The sequence below is a fragment of the Mastomys coucha genome, unplaced genomic scaffold (assembly GCF_008632895.1).
Source record: "Mastomys coucha isolate ucsf_1 unplaced genomic scaffold, UCSF_Mcou_1 pScaffold22, whole genome shotgun sequence".
Taxonomy (NCBI): domain Eukaryota; kingdom Metazoa; phylum Chordata; class Mammalia; order Rodentia; family Muridae; genus Mastomys; species Mastomys coucha.
The window spans coordinates 220,187,903-220,200,972 of record NW_022196905.1 but is presented as its reverse complement, the minus strand read 5'-3'; the positions used below and the strand labels follow the sequence as shown (position 1 = coordinate 220,200,972).

Here is a 13,070-nt window from a genome sequence, read left to right as displayed (position 1 = left end):
GAAATCCGCCTGCCTCTGCCTCCCAAGTGCTGGGATTAAAGGCGTGCGCCACCACCGCCCGGCCCACTATTTGTTTTAAAGAAGTACATTTTGTCCAAATGTTCCTGTGTGCATGTGTGCATGTGTGTGTGTGTGTTAGATTTGCTAAAACAGAAATGATTTTATTAAATTGTTTAATAGAATCAGAATTCCCTGGGGTTTTTAATTATTTCTTTCTTTGTGAAAGTAAAAGACTGCTGTACATGTGGGAAGACAAGGAAACAAATGTGTTTGCAGTCTCCCAGCTGTAAGGGTAAATTACTTCATTTAGCTCCAGTCACTCATTGGATATGCAGTTAGTGGTGGACAGAGTGCTTTCTCGGAGCATTCTTATCTGTCTCTATCAAGATATCTTTAGCCTATCAGCTTGTTTGATTGACCAAGAATCCCCGACCTCATTTACTTGAATAAAGATGTAGCAGGGACATTCCAGAAAGAGAAAATGATATTATACCAACACAGACATCACTGTAAAACAAGTTTTCACATGAAATAACTTATGCAAACCAGTAAATCACCTGTCTAGATAACAAGTATGCCTGATTTCCCACTTTATAAAGCTAAGCTGTTGAAATTTCCAAGTTACTTCAACATCTTGGTTAAGGATAATGAATCAAATATCAAAATATTGGAATAGCGAAAAGGTCTCCTCTCTTGTTCTGTGTTTTATATTGTTCTATATTCTCCTCTCTTGTTCAATATTCTATATTGTTCTTGAGTTTGTTCTTTTTTATTTTAATTAAGTGACTATGCATTTCTTTAATAACAATAAGGATAGTTTGAGAATTCTTATTATCTTATTCACTCTAAAATGTTTAATGATGTATTTAGAGCCAAAAATTTTTGGAATTAAAAAAAAAGTCGGGGGGGGGGGGAAATGAACAGACTAATACCCTGAAGGCAAGGCTCTTCATGACATCCTTTTGGGTACAGTAAAAAAATGGTCTGTAAGAAATGCAAGTGTTGGGAATCTTCACATGCTTTGAAGCTGATGGATTGAAACATTCATCTTCTAAATCTCCAATTCCATCCACACTGAGTATCTTTGATAAATGTATGTTCTGCTATTAGGTATTTCTTACTATTTTATACCATAAAATTAACCATCTTTAACAAATTTCCAGAAAGCCTAAAAGAAAGGTTTTATTTTCTTTAAAATTAACTTCAAATGGAAGGTAGACAGGTGCTGAAGAAGAGCTGAGCTCTCGTCGGGGTGTAAGGACACCTTCATCTCCTTTGCCTCTCATTTGCTTCCTGAAAACAGCTTCTTTCTATGTCCAAAACCATCTCAAAACTTAAAAAAAAAAGCAAAATACAGCTTTATCAGCTTTTCCATCAGCATTTCTTGAGTTTTCACGAGTTTGCCCTTTTCTCAATATCTAGAAATTCCAATCCAGAATGTTTAGTTGCCATATACCCTTTTGGCAAAAAGCAACAAACAAGGATGCTCACAATCATCATCTCATAAAGGTATACTCAAAATGAAATACATTGACCACAGGCTACAAATTTGCTACATAATTAATGAAAGTGTGTGTACCTAAAAAAAATGAGACTTCACTAAGACTCAGATCAGTTTATCTATATTTTAAATCTCTCAATCTATAGAAAATATCTCTACTTATATGCAAAATATACCTCATCCCAGGGTACCAATTTGAATATATGCATGTGTTAATTTAAAAAGTTTAGCTCAAAAGAAAATATACACTATTGTGGCACCTAATGGGTCTAGGCATCAACCCTAGATTATTTATTAGTACAAGTTGAGGAAAATAATTACTATGTTATGGAAAGACTTTTACTAGAACAATGTTTTTAAAGTAAAATATAATGGTACAAATAATACAACCATAATTAGTGAATGTCTGCACAAATTCTCATTCTATTGCTTGCTAAAAATAAGGTAGAATTCCTTACCAAGAATGAATTCCAACTGTGGCTCATTGGGAATCTTCTGAATGCCTAAAAATAGTAAGAATAAGTTTAGGTTTTAAAATTATGCATTATAAGTACTAAAATAGCATTTGTACTGTTTCACCAAACCAAATATGTACATACATTTTTGGAGAATGGATAAAAATAAATTATCAGGCTAATCGTGATGATTTCTCTGGTGAAGTCACTCTATTCATTGTAAACTCAATGGAAATTAAAAAGCCAACTTCTAGTAGGCATGGGTATGGGGTTGGTTATTTTGCTTATTGGTTATTTCAACAATATTTTGCTCAATACTTGTTGTAGGATATCTGATCATAGTGTGATTCCCTGAAATTGTATACTCAAAAAGCCTGTCTGTAGTGGTGTGATTGAGCAGTAGCATCTACCTTGAATCCGAGAGTGTTGCAAGGTATTTGATTACACTGTGAAATTGTGTGCTGGAAAACCCTGTTTCTAGTTGTGGTGTAGCTCAGCCCTAGTACACACCTTGAATCTAGAGCTTTCTGTCTACTGTAAACAAGACTAAATAAAGCCAACCATAGGTCAAGGGGCAGACCAAGCAATCAGTTGAGAGGTTATGAACAAAGGATAAAAACAATAGAAAGTGAAAGGAAATTAGCAGAATGGATAGAGAGACGAACTGGAAGTAGAAAGAGGGACATTCCATTATAAGGTTTCTAAGACACTGTGGAGAAGAAAAACTGGTTCTTCTGGGAGGATGGTTGAGGCATTAGGTCAGCTGGGTGTTTTCTCTGCCTCTCTGAGCTAGCATGCTTTCACCCCAGCATCTGGTTCCTGAGTCTTCATTTGGCAAAATCAAGTGATAGGGATATTGTTTTTAAAAATCTACCAATACTTCTACTGCTTTTGTCAGTGATATTTCAAAACGAAGGCAGCATATAAAATGATTTAAGATGAAGCAAAAGTGCTGAAGCAGGTCTCAGAACAGGTGTCTACAAATGTGGGTAGGTTGGGAAGCAGAATGGTCAGTTTGCAGTAACACATTGTGGGAGGTAGATAGTCGATAGAAACCCCAACAAGCATAGAGAGAGTGTGAATGAATGACATACCATTTTTTAAAACTCAAAAGTAGCCAAAATAAAAGTAAAACATAAGAAATTTTGTCACTTGACAATAAATGTAAAGCTCCAGGCTTTGATTATGTATTTCTCAAAGATTGTCTAAATTAACTGGCATTTGATCAATAAGCTATTTTTAAAACCACCTTTTTGAACCAAATGGAATATCTATTTTATTTACAGAGTTAGCATTTTTGTTCTGTTTTGGTTTTGCACAGCAACCATTTATTTTTTTCCCTTCTGCTGACATTTAAAAATGTTTCCGTTAACAATGTTAGACTATCTAACAGAGGCTAGAATCATTAGATATGTTTTTCTGAAAATCAAATAGTATAGTGTTTTTTGTTTTTGTTTGTTGTTTTTGTTTTTGATACTAATAATTAACTCTGTTCTAAGCTTCGACACTAAATTCAATGCACCCAACCAATACAATTTTTTGAAGATAATTTTCAGGCTATAAATTTAATGAGGCTAGGCATATATTTGCTAGTATTAAAAAATAGGTAAAAGGAACACTGAAAGAAAGGACACCGTTGATTCTAGAGAACAAATGGAAACCCTATAATTTAAGCAGAGGCGAAAGCGTAGCATATTCTTACACTTCTTAATTACATGAGTAGCACAAAAACTGATTCCAATGTTCAGATGTAAATCTCAGCCAAATCTCTAAGCTTTCTCTGTTATGTGAATTAGTGGTCTCTGCTAAAGCACTAAGGCAAAGGTTCTTGTGCAACATTTTTCACTAATGCTTTCAGCTTAAATATCTTTTGGTCTTAAACATGTCTAGCTTCTAAAATATTAATTCTCTATAAGAATAAATAAATACCAAATGGGAACTCTCCTTAAATATGATTAGCATCTGAAAAGAGCCCATAAAATATATTTATCAGTATTTAATACGCATTGGAAATTTTATCATTTGATGCTGGTCCATGACCTATCATCTGTCTCACCCAAGATAAAAGATGAGAGTACTGTCGTGCATGTTCAACTTAAAGCACAGAGAGGAAATGGGAAAGAAATGAGGTAATCTCATGGCATTTGGTGGAACCCAGCTTTCTGCGAATGCACAGGGGTATTTGTTTTATTAACACAGTGGCTCTTTAGAGACCTACAGGACAGAGCATGGGAACACACACACACACTTACTGGTAAACCGAATGTCCTCAGGGTCATTTGCCTGAGCTGCGGGAAGAAAATGCTGGCCTTCTTCTGATGTTCCTTCCTCTTTGATTTCCATGATCCACCTCACAACTGACTTATTCTCCACGGTGTCTTTTTCAAATGGTACCAGATAATGAGTTCAGGTTTAATGTTGGCGTATCTTCACATTAACGATCTAATATTCCACTGTGAAATTCTGAATATAGAAAATATCAATATTAAACACTGCTGCCATTTTAGATCTCAATTCAAAGCTAAGAATCAATATATAAAGTACAAGTAGTTTCAAATTGCCTTCATGCCCAGCCCTGTGACACTTTCAGAGCCAAGCTGGAAGAACACTGGAAGCCCTAGGCTAAGTTAGTATTTTCAGAAGGATTATTGCAGTCATGTGAGAAATTTCTAAATTTTCAGAAAGGGATACTCATCCCTCCAATTTAATTTTCTGAGCTATAATATAGACACAGGGTTGTTAACTTAATGTGCACCAAATAGAGTGGGTAGTAGGAACAGATGGCTTCCTGTCAAGAAATTTACCTGTGTTGCCACCATGACCATCACTGTGACTCCTTCCACTGAATCTCCCTTTATGTCCCTTAGGTTCCTCTATCCTCTTGTCAGAGAACTAGTCACAAGCACATAACTATAATTTGGCATGCATTTTTCTTCTAAGAAGGGGCAACAAGTTGAACAGGAGCCTTCCCAAACTTGTTACTTTCCTCAGGGTCTCCTACTGTTCTGTCTGATAGTGGTTTAATTGCTTAATGATCAGAGTATGGTGTAAAAAGAATGAAAAATAATTCTCCAAAGATGAAGCTCAAGGAAAAATGAAAGCAACAGAAAACTGATGGCAATCCACACAAAGAGAGGATGCACCACCCTGATTTAGAACCCTGCTGTAGAAAGCTTTAAATAGTTACAAATTCATGTTGATATAAAACATTGAAAAAAATCAATGTTTTAAATCAAGTTACCAGCTGAATTAAAATGTGCAAAAATCTTTACATGCCTACACAGTGATGCTTAATGAGATACCAGCCAATAACTTTGGCTCAGAATATTGATGTGACCTCAAAATCCACAAATCAACACTCCCTCTTTCTGTTGTCCTTAACAAAGTGGCTTCATTTAAGATTCAGCTTTAGTTCTTAGAAATCAGCTGGCAACAATTACATGGGGGAAAGAAACCTGAATCTTTAGAAAGTATTACAAAGTAACTATTTGGTTCTTAAAGTCATTAGCACTGAGAATATTATCTGAGGTAAAGAACCATTTACATCAGTTAGATTGTAAACATCACTTTCAAAAATATTTTTTAATTAAGAAAATTCTTTCTACCTTCTTTTTGGGCTATTACAATTATGATTCTTTTCTGACAAATACACATATACTCATTGCATAGTCTCCCCAAAACCTGATAATTCTCTGGTACCATTCTGATAAGGACTTTATCAAACTCCTTAGAATATTTTAATTAAATACACAACCCTTAATCCTGATCAGTCATTTAAAAAAAAACTTGAAAGACCCATACAAGATAATATGAATCCTTGATATAATAGCCATTCAGCACAGTAAGTGTGAAATAATTGATAAAATAAATGCTAGCGCAGGTACATGTGCACTTGTGTGATGGGGAGAGACAGGAGAAGAATAGAGTTAGATGCATCTGTGCTCCTGTTGCCATGGTCCCCTTTGACCATATCATCTATCTGCTCAAAACAAATGCAGCAAAGGAAAACAGTACTCACAGGAATGGCAAGTGCTACTGCTGAGCCCAGGGTCCTATTTTCATTCTTCTTTTGTTGCACTAAAGAATAGCTTAAGATTTGATCCTTGCGATTGAGATATACACTTCATATCAATAGCAAAGCTCCAGGAAACTCACTGACTTTCCAGGTGTTGCAGAAAGTATTTACCGACTGCTGTGGCTGGCTTTCTATTCTGTGCCTTTTTGGAAGTGTTCTGTTTTGCTGATCACACACAAACGGTTGTTTCTGCATATCGCACATTATTTAAGTCTGTCTTTAAGCATCACAACTCTTCAGCCCAGCTCATGTCTTTTAGAGTTACTCAGAAAAGCAGTGAATGAAATGCATAGTTGTACTACAGAACAGCTGCAAAGGACTGTGTGTTCTCTCCTGCGCCCACCATCAGAGGAGGATAAATGACCGGTAGCTTCATCAAGTTACGTTTAATTAAACAATATTTCTCATAGACTACGTAATAACCGTTGTTAAGTACTTTACATACCTCACAACTAAGTGAAAAAGTCATTAAAAGGCATTCCGCTTAATTAGGAGGAGACTGACCACACACACAAGCAGAGGCCTTCCAAGTGGACGGCAATGTGAGACACCTTCACCATTACAGGGTTGTTGTGTGATGCTGGTCATTCATTAGTGAAGGCAGACCAAACGACACCATCTGGTCAAGACAGAGTGCTGAAGGTAAGTAATGGGTGCAGGGCATAATACTAAGTAATTGAACTTAGCAATTGCCCTATGTTTTAGACAGCATCCTTTCTACCATACTGTCTAATGTCAATGTAGTCTTGTCAAATCTGGGAAATGTTTTTTTTTTAAAGTTCTAGAAAAAAAAACAATGAAAATTTAATAAAAATTACAAAAAATATAAAAGAAATATAGAGGAATCAGGTCTTTTGGTGATTACATTTAGAGAGTATAGTAAAGATACTTGTTTTGCAATTAAATGATACAATTTAGTTGTATCAAACTGTACCATCTATCTACAGAGACTGAGCAAAGACAGAAGAGAAAGACAACAGAGTTTGATGACGGAAAATGTGCTCACATTCTGTCATGCAGCACTTGTCTACTTCAGTTGTGTCTGCATGACAGGTCTAAAGGTGTACGCTTCACAGAGAGCCAGTCTCCTGAGGTGGTCAGTTGCTGACATCTAGTTTTGATGTGTTCCAGATTGGTCTCTGCTAAAGTCTGTGGAGAGATCTACATGCTTTCTTTATTCAGGCATAAAGGTATCCTAAGAAATATTTCATTATAGCCAAACTAAATTGAACAATGTTTCCCGGGCCCCACAATGTTCCAACTAATCCTAATCGGTGCTGAGCTGATTCTCGGTCTGGAATTTCGCAAGTATGTCACCCATTCAGACTAATTGCCCCTGGCGTTGTTAGGGAAATAATGAAGGGAATAGAGCATTGTAGTTTGCTGACCAGGGCAAGTTTAACTAATATCCTCATTCTCAGTCACATACTACAGCTGAACCACTCTAGGAATTAGCAAGAAAGAGATATGTCTCTACTAGCCCAGAAGATTAGCATAGTGGGCGTTTTACTAAGGATGGGCAGGACTTTGAGCAGACTGTGTATGTGTGAGACAGTGTGCAGCAGTGAGCATTCTAGAATCGAGATTTGAGCCTCTGTCCTCCTGGCTGGAGCACCCGCAGCCCCCCAGGACTCCTGCCGGGTCCATGCGGCCCTAGTATGCTCGGAGCCCGGGGGTGCTGTACTAGTCAAGAGAAGATGACTGCTGTTTTAGACCCAGTGTGTTTTAGATGGCCTCAGATGTACCTCGACTACTGAGCTGCCCGATTTTTCATCTGTAAAAGCCTCAGGCCATTTTTGAGAAATACGCTCAGATCCCACACTTCTTTGTGTCAACGCTGTTTATCACTCACCGAATTTTTTTGCCCACCTGACCAGAACTCTCATCCTGCGGAACAAGAGGTCCCTGCAACGAACCCAGTCCGTGGCAACATTCTCTTTTACTCTATATTATGTGAATACACTTGGTTAAGCACTCTGGATTTGTATAAAGCTGTAACTGGAGGTATAACAAGAGTATTGTGTGATCAGATTGTGTGATCAGATAGGGAAGTTTTACTCCACTCTTGAACTTGAAAGTCCCAAAAGGCAGACGGGGTCAGAGGGGATAAACACTCTGATGGCCTGCCATTCATCCTAAGTATAGGAAAGCCACCTTCAAGTTCATTCTTTGGCCTCATTCCAATTCACACAGAGTTCATGAAAGATCTCCTAACATGTAACATGAAGATTTTGTTTATTCTTGTTTTCATGACAGTTTTTTTTAAAGAAATTTAAATTGCTTCCAGACTAAAAGTACACAACACTGAGTGATTAGGTAATAAAAGGGTCTAGAGACCAAACTAGGTAGAAAAGGAAGAAACTAACCATATCAAGTATATACCACAGTTGAACTGTAGAACATTCACCATGGTTCTAAAATGCTGAACAATGGCAATGATAAGAAAATCATCTTAGTTATAGGTGAATTTAATAGTCAAGAAAAATAAAAATAAAGTGAGAATTTATACCAACAAAGAAAATCTGCCATAGAAAAGACAGCCAAATTTCAAAGGAAATTTGTATACATAATTATTGGTCTTGATAGAATTTGGTGTCATATTAGAGTAGCACTAGTGGAAATAGGAGTAATATTGAATTTGTAAACAACTGAAGCTTCCAGAGAATAAACAAGGCAACAATTAGCCAAAGAAGTAGATTTCAATTTAAGCATGTGGTTCTAGGGGAACAACTTAGAAAGAGCTTGAATATAGTGTATAGAGACTCAGGCTAGGGAAATACACACAGGTACACACATACACCCACACTCACACACATACACACACACATTTGGAAACATGGGTTAATGGCTAAGACAATTTAATGCATAAATTTGCTGGAAAAAATGCATAGAATGACAAGAAAGATTTAGAGAATCATTCATAAGACACAAAAATATTTACGGGGATAACTAGTGACTCCTAGGAAAACAAAGCATAAAAGGTTACTAGGAAATCTAGAGACTGGAATACAGAAGCAAACAATGGAATGCTGCCATTATTCTGTTGAAATGCTTTCTGTTATGAACTAGGGCCATTGGGTAGAGATTGGGCTATTTTGATGGGCAGATATGAGAGCAACTGATGGAAGGCAGAATACAGAAAATGGTAAGAAGGTATAAAACAAAAAGCCTGGTATAAGAAAGGGAAATGATCGGATAGTGACAATGAGACAAGGATCTCACAGGAAGGTGTAGGAACTTTAGTATGCTCCCCACAATGACCTGACTTCTTGTTAAGAAAAAGACATATTCATATATCCATAAGTTAAATATAGGGAAAATTTCCCAATCCACTTTGAAAAGCTCTGACCATATACATAAAGGTGAATAAATCCACATTTTGAATTACTATTCTTCAACTTGAAAAAAACCTCGACATATCTATGAAGAAGGAATCATAATTGAGAAAATGACTCCATAAAACTGACCTGTGGTCAAGTCTGTGAGACCATTTCTTCATTATCGATTGATGTAGGACACCATAGACAGTGCCAACACTGGACATGTGGCCCTGGGGTGACCAAGAAAGCAGGCTGGGAAAACTATTAAAGACCAAGACAATAAGCAGCATTCTCTCATGGTCTCTGCTTTAGTTCTTCCTCCAGAGTCCTGCCTTGAGTCCCTACCTTGACGTATACCTTCCTGGGTCCTATGATCAGCACCTATACACTGAAGGAAACCCTTCCTTAAGTTGATTTTGGTCAGGGTGTGTTATCAGAGTAATACAAACCTAAGGGATCCATCAACACTAAAAGAAAAATGGTCTGTGAACAATACCATAGCAATGGGAAAACAGAACACACACCTAGAAAATAGACACAGAACTTTTGAGCTTGCATTTGTAAAGACTTAAAAGAAAGAGCCTTACCCTATAATCAAGAAAAAGCCAGTAATGTACACGATCAAAGCTTTCCAAAAAAGTTGAAAGGCCATCAATCAATCCGAATCTAGAAAACACAGTAGCCTCCATGAGACCAAAAATGAGGAGAAGAATGCCAGACCACACACTGACAGTAACAACTCAGCCAGAATGTTTGAGGAATTACTAATAGTTCAGAGGCAGCATCAGGTAGATAAGACTCAAAAGTCAAGGGTCATCTAAACTCATTAAAAGGTTCTCTGCCTTAGGCATCACTCAGATGCTCATAAAAAAAAAAAAACACAGAGCTGAGTGGGTGTGTAGAGACCATACCTCTTTGTGAAACATGCCCATGGGAGGAAGAGCAGTCACCTCGGGAAAAGAATAGAGCACTACTCTAATCACATCCCAACAGTGTAGAAATGGCAGTCCCAGTCCATGAGGCTACACACCTATACCCATTGCAATTATGGAGTGGAAACAGGAAGAGAGGGGGAAATCTTGGGAGACAGGGTCAGTAAGGACTATCAGATACTTTATTACTGTGCCCCAATATCAAAGGGCTTACTATCTAAGGTGAGGGCTCTAAGAAGAGAGCAGAGGACATCCCTACCTGACTTCTACATCACAACAGACAACAGAGTGCTAACACACTACCTACACACCACTATTAGAGACACAGCAGCACTGAACAGTGAACTTCTCTTTCAGCAAAAGCATGAAGTTGAGAGCAGAGAGCAAAGTTTCCATCCATTCATCCCTACCTCTCCTAAGTAATAGCAACACCAAAAGAACATGTCATTAGTTTAGTTAAGCACTGAGGATCATCACAGGAATTATACTGAAGCTCTGCTAAGTTCCTTCCTAGACTGATTATGCCTCCTCTGTACAAATACTTAAGGCTTAGAAGGATAACTGGGACGTCCACCTCTAGCCATGAACTCTCTTTTGCTAGATTCAACTGTTCTACATGGCACACAGAAAAGGGAAATGAGCAAGGAGAGGAAGGAAGAAACAGGAAAGGAGAAGAAGAAAAAGAAGAGGAGGAGGAGAATGGGAAGAGCAAGGGGAAGAACAGAAGAAGCAGGGAGAAGGAACTAAAACAAGAAAACTCTCTTAAGAGAAAATGTAAGGATGTCATCAAAAAAGCCAGATCCAGACAGTGTACAGATGCTAAAATTATCTAAAACTGAATCGAAAGAGATCGTTCTGAGGGCTATAGCAGAAAATTCTACATAACCACATATGGAATGTTAGCAAAGACAGAAACAGCAAGAGAAAATAAATATTAAGAATGTAAAATACACTGAGTAGCACAATGAAGGCTGTCTCTGGCAGGCTGATGTATAACTGTGTCAGAACCTACAAGCTAGGAAAACAGAAAGTAAGTCAGTAGAATGCACCCAAACAGAGACACGGAAAGCAGAGACTGGTAACATGTGGGTGACAACACAAAGCACATGCTATCTGACTCACAGAGGAGAGACCAGAGCAAATATTTGAGGCAGAACTGACTGAAATTGCTCCAAAAAATGTTTAAGGGGATCGAAACACATAACACATATCTCAGCAAACATCAAGCAAGATAATATCCCCTACACACCAGTAAGTCACAGGCATCTCTCTCTGTGTATCTCTCTCTCTCTCTCTCTTTCTCTCTCTCTCTCTCTCTCTCTCTCTCTCTCTCTCTCTCTCTCTCTTTCTCTCTCTCTCTCTCTCTCATTCACGCACATGTGCGTGCACACACACACACACACCAATATAAGTTTTATTCATAGCATTGAAAACCAATCACAGGGGAAAACCTGAAACAGTCCAAACAAAAGATAACAAGCTGAGAAACCCAATGGCTACACTTCTCCTATGCATTGCAGAAAAGAACGAATGATGTCTTCTGTGTTCTGAAATTGGAAAACCCCCAACCCAGCATTCTACACAAGGTGGAAGCAACTGCTAAGTACTGACGTATGCTAACAGCTCTTATCCAGAAATAATGAATGACAACCTCATTATCAGCGCTGCAAAAACCTTAAGAGAAGTTCTTGAAGCATAACAGACACAGGCAGGCCTCTGAAATAAATGAGCAGCTCCAGGATGGCACAAAGAAAACAGAAGTTAACTTCATTCTCCCTGGCTTCTAATAAGGACAAAAGGTAATTGCCTAAGGCAGAGGTGAACGTTGTCTGTGCATACAATAAATATACAAGGTCCTGGGCTTGTCCTGAGGCACCAAGAACAAAACAAAACTAAAGAAAAAAACAAATGATTTGTGGGCCTTATTTGTTGTTGTTGTTTTTGTTGCAAATGCTCATTTGAATGCTTACATTGAAACTTAGATGTTTCAATGTAAAATCACCCATTGATAATATATAAAATTATACTACTGATAAACTTTACAGACAAAACTCACTATAGTTTGGATTTGACCTATAAGCCAATGACAGCAACCACTAGTTTAAAGTAAAAATAATATAAAAGTATTTTTGTTGAAAGCTCTAAAATATAAATATAAATTATATATAAATATAAATTATAAGTTATACATATATATAAAAATATATATATGAAACCAACACTAAAAACCACAAGAAGTACTGATGAATATATTGAACTGCTTATATATTAAGAGCATAGAATATGCTTATTCTACTAACACATTAGAAGGTAGACACTGAAAAATTACACTGAATACGGCAATCCTGGAGTATCGTTAATGACATTTAAATGTGTGAGATAAGCTAATAATAGAGATATAATAGAATAAAATATAAAATGCCTGTGTAATTGTTAAAAACAGAAAAAACTAGTATATATGGGATCTAGTGATCACAATGGTTTTAATCCAAACATCAATTAGTTATATTAACTTCAACTGGTTTCACATACACACACCTGTTTTTAGAACTAAGATATGCAGAATAGAAAATGCAAACTCAATTTCACAGCTATGTTTAACTATTTTTGTTACATTTTAGTATGATACCATAGATACGTAAGTAGCAAAAGGATGAGAAAATATGTACATCCCAAACACTCCTCGAAGAAGGCTGGGGTCACCTCCCAAACACTCCTTGGAAGAAGGCTGGGGTCACCTCCCAAATACTCCTCGGAAGAAGGCTGGGGTCACCTCCCAAACACTCC

At 37.2% G+C, this 13,070-nt stretch overlaps 1 protein-coding gene across 23 annotated transcripts in view; it reads right to left on the bottom strand.

Moving 5' to 3' along the window:
* Inpp4b (inositol polyphosphate-4-phosphatase type II B) overlaps positions 1-13,070 on the bottom strand; it is a 752,337-nt gene that overhangs the window by 358,032 nt on the left and 381,235 nt on the right. For 21 of the 23 annotated variants that reach the window (XM_031340451.1, XM_031340446.1, XM_031340450.1 and 18 more), the window contains 2 exons: positions 4,209-4,419; positions 1,960-2,004 (listed from right to left, as the gene is read on the bottom strand). In XM_031340451.1, coding sequence (XP_031196311.1) covers positions 1,960-2,004; positions 4,209-4,235 — 72 coding nt within the window. In that variant the 5' untranslated portion in view covers positions 4,236-4,419. Of the gene's footprint in view, positions 1-1,959; positions 2,005-4,208; positions 4,420-6,476; positions 6,651-13,070 lie in introns of those variants that run through there. The other 2 variants (XM_031340460.1, XM_031340466.1) reach the window with 2 other exon arrangements.